Below are 6,203 nucleotides of genomic sequence, written 5' to 3'. Positions count from 1 at the left end.
AGTTTAAGGGAAATTATGTGCTAACATGAAAGAAGTCTTGGATTCTATTCCAACAGATTTAATTTCCAAGATTTTTAATAAAGTTATTCCTATTGATTCCAAATAATACTGTCATAAACAAAATAAAACATCATTTTTAAGGTTGTCAAAACACAAAAGAACATAGAAAAGCACATTTCTGACAAATAATATTTATTTTGTTTGTCCAGTTTAGTAATGCCATAAGATTACAAATAAACTTGATTTGTATATTTTAAATAAATAATCACAAAATTATTTTGTTATTTTTTAAATTGCACAAGAGTTTAAACTACCTTAATAAAATCTACTTTCTTTCAGGGTAAATGCCTTTTCTGGAAATAAATATATAACTTGACTACATCTTTGTTACTTTTTTTTTTTGGATGCATGCTTAAAATAGATTAAATGAGCACAGTCCTTGAAATTACAATCAAAATGGACCAAATGAAAATTCCCATAGTATTGACTTACCCTTGATGTAATTTAAAATGTGTGAACTGCCACTCAAAATAGAAGTGCAATACCTGACATTTAACCATTTGGCAGTCTTTTAGATATAGGTGAATTAATGCACTGTTGTTTGAACTGAAGCATAATACTATATATGTAATAAATTTTGTATGATACAAAACTTTACAGAAAGCTATTTGAATGTTTATTAAAAAATTCTCAAAATGACATGGAAACATGTTTACTGTATAAATAAAAGCACTTATACATTAAGAGTGTATATTATTCAGTACTTTACATCATCACAATTGGGGTAAAAGTTAACCAATACAAACTATCACACACTATTTACATTGCAATTGTGTCCATCACAAAACAAAAAAGATATCTGTTCACATTAATTATGTTAACAGCATCAAAAAAGTGAACTGCATTTCTATACAAAAATCCTGATAAAAGATTCTCTCTGCCTAATGTGTTTATAAGATTGTTAATTTGATTATAATACAAAAGCATTGCCTGATGATGAAGCTAGATCAGAAGGGAATATAGGTTTTGCTAGGAAAAAGCGTTCTGTGGTCAACATTTTGGAATAACCTGAGTCAAACCATGATAATTTGACATAACCATATGTACCTATGCATATTTTCATATGCTAATATATGTTATTAAACTCCCTGAAGATGAGAATTTCCAATTATGTTTGGCCATGGAAACTTCACATCTCTCAACACCAAATTGCATAGAAGCATCTTTTAAAAAGAATGAGTTAGGGAATTGTGTGAAGAGTTCTAATACAAGGGTCATTTGGCAGAAACTTTTATGAACAATAGTGTATGTTAAATTTAAAGTTTTACCCCAACTGTGAGCCTCCAAGTTAGGAAGACTATCATAACTGACCATCTTACAGGATGCAATGACAAGTCTCTACCTAAACATAGAACAGCATACTAACTTGATAATGTATCACCTATAAGTTAAGGTTCCAAGTTCCTGGGTTATATCATTACCATTATACAACATGAATGATCACACTATCTGGTTTATCTTTCCTGCAACTTTTAAAATTATATTTATGTATTATTATGACTCAGGTAATGTCCTCTCACATTAATAAATATATGTCCATGAAAAATAAAATAACAGCCAGAGGACAAAACTATAGAGATTATTTTTTGACCCATTATTATTAAACTAAGTGAATTTGACAGCAAATTATTAAAAACTGTCATTGTCAAATAATTATATATTTCTTCCTTTCTTTTAAAATTTATGATTTTTAAAAGTAAAAGGTGATTTTCTATTCATTTATAAAAGGGTTTTATTTTCCAAGATGGACTATCACCCATCTTCCATCCTTTACAAAATATGGAGTTTTAGAAAAACTGTGTGTTAATTTGGTTACCAGCCAGACTAAAATTATATCGATTTATAGTCACCTTCAGGCTGGAAGATGTTCAGATAAAGTGTGAGAAAAACATGTGGTTTATTAAATCTTCATTAAGAAAGACTTAGGTTGTTTGCCAAGAAAGAAACTACATTAATTATGACAGCTTACGCCAGGGATCTCAATGTTAAGAAATTGGTGACTCTGCTTTATAATTTCTGTAGTAAAACCACCAAGAAATGTTGTTGTGGTGTTTCCTATACCCAATAACCCATATTACAAAGATATAATCAGAATAGTTATTGATTTACTAATATTAAAGCCACTTGCTAATTTAGTCAAATAAGCCAAACTTACAACTTTGTAATATCTAAATAGAGGCATAGCTTACTTGATATAGAACTTTATAAACAGTTGACATAATAATATCAACTCAGTTTAACAACAAATTTAAAAGTTGATGATTTCTCAAATGTGTCATTACCCCAATCTAGACTTAGAGAAAAATGAAATTTCAGGTTATGTATGTTTTCACTAATGAAATACAAGGCAGAAGGAAAATCTGGTTTTTAAAGAACTTTTTATTTCACAGTAGACAGTATAATATATTGAAGAAAAATATGCAGTGCAAAAAAATTTTAAAAAGGAAAAGCAATGCCTACTGTAGTTTTTTCTATAGATTCAAATTAGGATACATTTGTAGTAACTGCAATTTTCTTCTTCATAGGCAAAAACCTAAAAGGTTGTGTTCTTTGATTATGTGATCAAAGAACAAATCCTACTACAAAGATGGCACAAAATCCAGACTTTCCCTTCTAGCTGACCCTCAAACACCTACCCCTACAAATACAATTCAAAAGTGTAATCTGTATCTCTCATATAAGTATAAATTTATCTAAGCTTTAGTCATTTGGCTTCTTTACATAATCTTACATAATTTCATTAGTACATTCCTCTAGGTTTTCACTGTTAAAAATTAAGGGTAAGAAGTTTTGACACCAATTAATTCTGTGCCAATATTCTACAACAGTGTGCAGATATTTGCAAAATGATAACTTTTGAAAAAAAAAACAATCTTTCTCTATCTTTTCTTGCTTTGAACTATGGATTAAAGTAAAAACACATAGTTAGGAAAAAAATTAAACAAGTGGGATCAGAAAAAGTACCCAAAGTTTTAATTTAAGTTAGTCCAGTTCACTTCTTCCAAGCAAACAAATTCACAGTATTTCTTCTGCTTTCAAATACAAGGCATTCAAATTACCATGGTCCCCTGCAAAAACTAATTACATAAGTAAAATTATCATATGGTAACAATAAAATGCTTTTTTAATTGATTATATTGCTTAAAAGATTTTTCATAACAGGAAATGTTTAAGAGTTTCTTAAGGCTTGTAATTGAAGCCAATATATACTAGTAAGGTATTGCTGATTCTATGATTTATATCAGTAAATATGAAAAAGCAGAACCACAATCCTGAAAATGAAAACACATGTGAACTATCACTTCCCAATAGCTTCAATTAAAAAAAAAAAACTAGAATCATGTTAAACAGTAAACATTTGAAATGAGGAAGGAACAGCTTTATAATTTGTCAGAGATTAAAATATCCCATCTCTCTGAGAATTAAGATCTGCCAAAATAAACTACTCTTAATGGAAATGACAGTTTTTACCCTTAAAGATTATTTGGAAGATAAACTGACCAAAAACCAGTCATGAAATTTTAAAGTACATTTAGGTTTAAAAAATGAAAAAAAAAATGGTATTTGTAGTAATTTTGAATGTTATCTATGCATTCAGCTGATAAATAAAAGAAACAATATGGAATATAAAATGAATTACTTCCCACATTTATACCCTAAATCACTTACTTTTTTGGACAACTAAGAACACATTTAGAACACAGTAGCAAAGTGGCAAGCAAGATACTTACGTCATCATAAATTAAGTTCACACACCCTTGTTGCAAGTGGTCTCTTCTCCTAAAGAAATCTTTACACAAAAAATACTTTTAATATTATAATTTAAAATCTATAATTTCAAATATATAATGTCTCCAAGTACAAAGACTCAATAATTTCATATTGACTAAATCTAAAGTGATTTAATATTCCAAGCAACTGAGAGATGAAGGAAACTCCAAAACTGAGCTAAAACAATTTTTCAACATTTTTATTATTAAATATTGAAAACTTAAAACTAATTAGATGTAATAGTAAATAGGCAACATAGAAAGGGTGGACATGTTATAAGGAAACAGCATAATACTGAATCAATTTTTAAATGGTCAATACCTGTCAATGCTCGAAGCTTCACACAGCAAGCAACGTAATCATCAAAGAAAATTCTGCCATTCTTACTATAACGTCTAACAATAGCAGTTAACGTTTGAGGACTCAGCCTATAACCTAAAAAAAGAGATCGATAAAGTATAATTTCTAGAACTAAACAGCAAAAGAACACAGCAACATTGCCTTTCTCATTAATGAAGTCATAACATAGATTAACTTTCAAAAGTCATTCCACAAAAAAATATTAAAAATAAAGCACATTAATATTAAAAAAGAATCAAAGGCTTCATTATTAACACTACTAAAGAATACACAAACATCATAATTCTATTCTCACCCAGAAATAAAGTAAAAACTAAGGAAAAAAATTACCTTTTGTTTTTTAAATGTATTTTGATTTTGATATGTCTAGGTATATTTCCTAGATTTTAACCTTTCAATATTTCAGTTCTGTTTTTATAGTTCCTAAGGAATATCAAAGCAAACTAGGTTCAGTGGTCCACAAACCTGTAATCCCAGCTACTCAGGAGGCTGAGGAAGGAGAAACACAAATTAAAAGCCTGGGCAAACTAGAGAGGTCCTGTCTCAAAACAAATGACTGGGGATGTAGATCAGAGATTGAGACCTTGCTCAGCATATGCCAGGTCTGGTTCAAACTCCAGTAATGAAAGAATATCCAAGCAAAGATTCTTAGTGATCTTTTCTATCAATCAAATCCTACATTTCCCATTGACTCTTTTTTAATTTGTTCTTATTATATATACATGACAGTGAGTATATTTTGACACTTACATTGAGTATAACTTTTTCTAATTAGGATCCAATTCTTGCGGTTGTACATGATGTGGAAGTTTCGCTGATCATGTATTCATATATGAACATAGGAAAATTATGTCTGATTCATTCTACTGTGTTTCCTATTCCCATCACCCTCCCTTGGGAATCAAAATGCTTACTCCAAAGCAGAAAATAGCTGTGGATATAGCTCAGTGGTAGAACACCTGCCTAGAAATCCTGAGGCCCTAGTCCCTGCCACCCCCAAAATAACCTAAAGTGTTTGTCTTCCAAACTTTGTTTCTTCACATATTTTTTACTGTTTCTTTGGTTCTTTATTCCAGTCTTGTTGTCTCCAGAATTCTTTCTGTGTACTCCTATCATCAAAATGTTTCTGATCATTCACCTCCAGTTTCTTTGTGTTCTTAAATTCTATACATATATTGTTTTTTTCCCAAGAAGACACTTATAAACCATTTTTATTATTAATTATAGGGAAGTAAGGAAAACAACATACTTACATATACGTTTATAAATATTTCTATAAGAAGATTTATTTCCTTTCAAATGATTTTTAATTTGACAAAAGATCAAAAAATATTTGTCATGAACAATGAAACCTGATACCTTTAAAAACTTATTTCTTCCCTTTATCCTTTTCCTTAAATTCAATGCTCTTTTTTTTCTCATTCCACATTTTTTATTGGTGCATTATAAAATTCAATGCTCTTACAGGCTATCTAAATTGGTAGTGACATTTGGAAGGACAATGAACTAAATCAGTGTGGTATGATTGATTGCAAAGCTGCTCTGTTAGGAGGTAAATATCTGTGGAAGATAAAGTATTCATTCTCTGGTATCTTCAGCCATGATATTCAAAAATGGAGACTGGAGCTCAGGTGATTTAATACCCTACCTATAGCAGACCTGTGTATGAGCACAGTAACAGTGTTGGGCACATTCTCCCATCGTGATGTTCTAGCATGATTTAGGGGCCCCTCCCTCCAAATTATCACTAACCTTCTTCCTTCCAATTTTCCTTCTCTTTTCTGTTTTCCCCTTCTCTTTCTTTGAAACATATTGGGAAGAAAACTCCTATAAGTATGCAGTTAGCTTATATTATTAATTAACACCCGTAACAGCTTTAGCATATAGTACTGTTTGACTACTTACCTTTTAAAATATACATAAAAACTGAAATTTTAAAATAATGAGTGAAAACCAGAAATGTTAATTAATATGTTATATTTGCTATACCCCTAGGATGGTCCTTCAAATTT

General features: G+C 30.0%; 1 protein-coding gene across 6 annotated transcripts in view; it reads right to left on the bottom strand.

Moving 5' to 3' along the window:
- Window positions 1-217: 217 nt before the first annotated feature.
- Window positions 218-6,203, bottom strand: part of GCA (grancalcin) — a 39,563-nt gene continuing 33,577 nt past the window's right edge. For all 6 annotated transcript variants that reach the window (XM_081262074.1, XM_081262075.1, XM_081262078.1 and 3 more), the window contains 3 exons: window positions 4,153-4,266; window positions 3,792-3,850; window positions 218-3,137 (listed from right to left, as the gene is read on the bottom strand). In XM_081262074.1, coding sequence (XP_081118200.1) covers window positions 3,111-3,137; window positions 3,792-3,850; window positions 4,153-4,266 — 200 coding nt within the window. In that variant the 3' untranslated portion in view covers window positions 218-3,110. The remainder of the gene's footprint in view (window positions 3,138-3,791; window positions 3,851-4,152; window positions 4,267-6,203) is intronic.

The sequence above is a fragment of the Spermophilus citellus genome (genome assembly GCF_964194105.1).
Source record: "Spermophilus citellus genome assembly, chromosome: 11".
Classification (NCBI taxonomy): Eukaryota; Metazoa; Chordata; class Mammalia; order Rodentia; family Sciuridae; genus Spermophilus; species Spermophilus citellus.
This window is presented reverse-complemented; position numbering and strand designations above follow the sequence as displayed.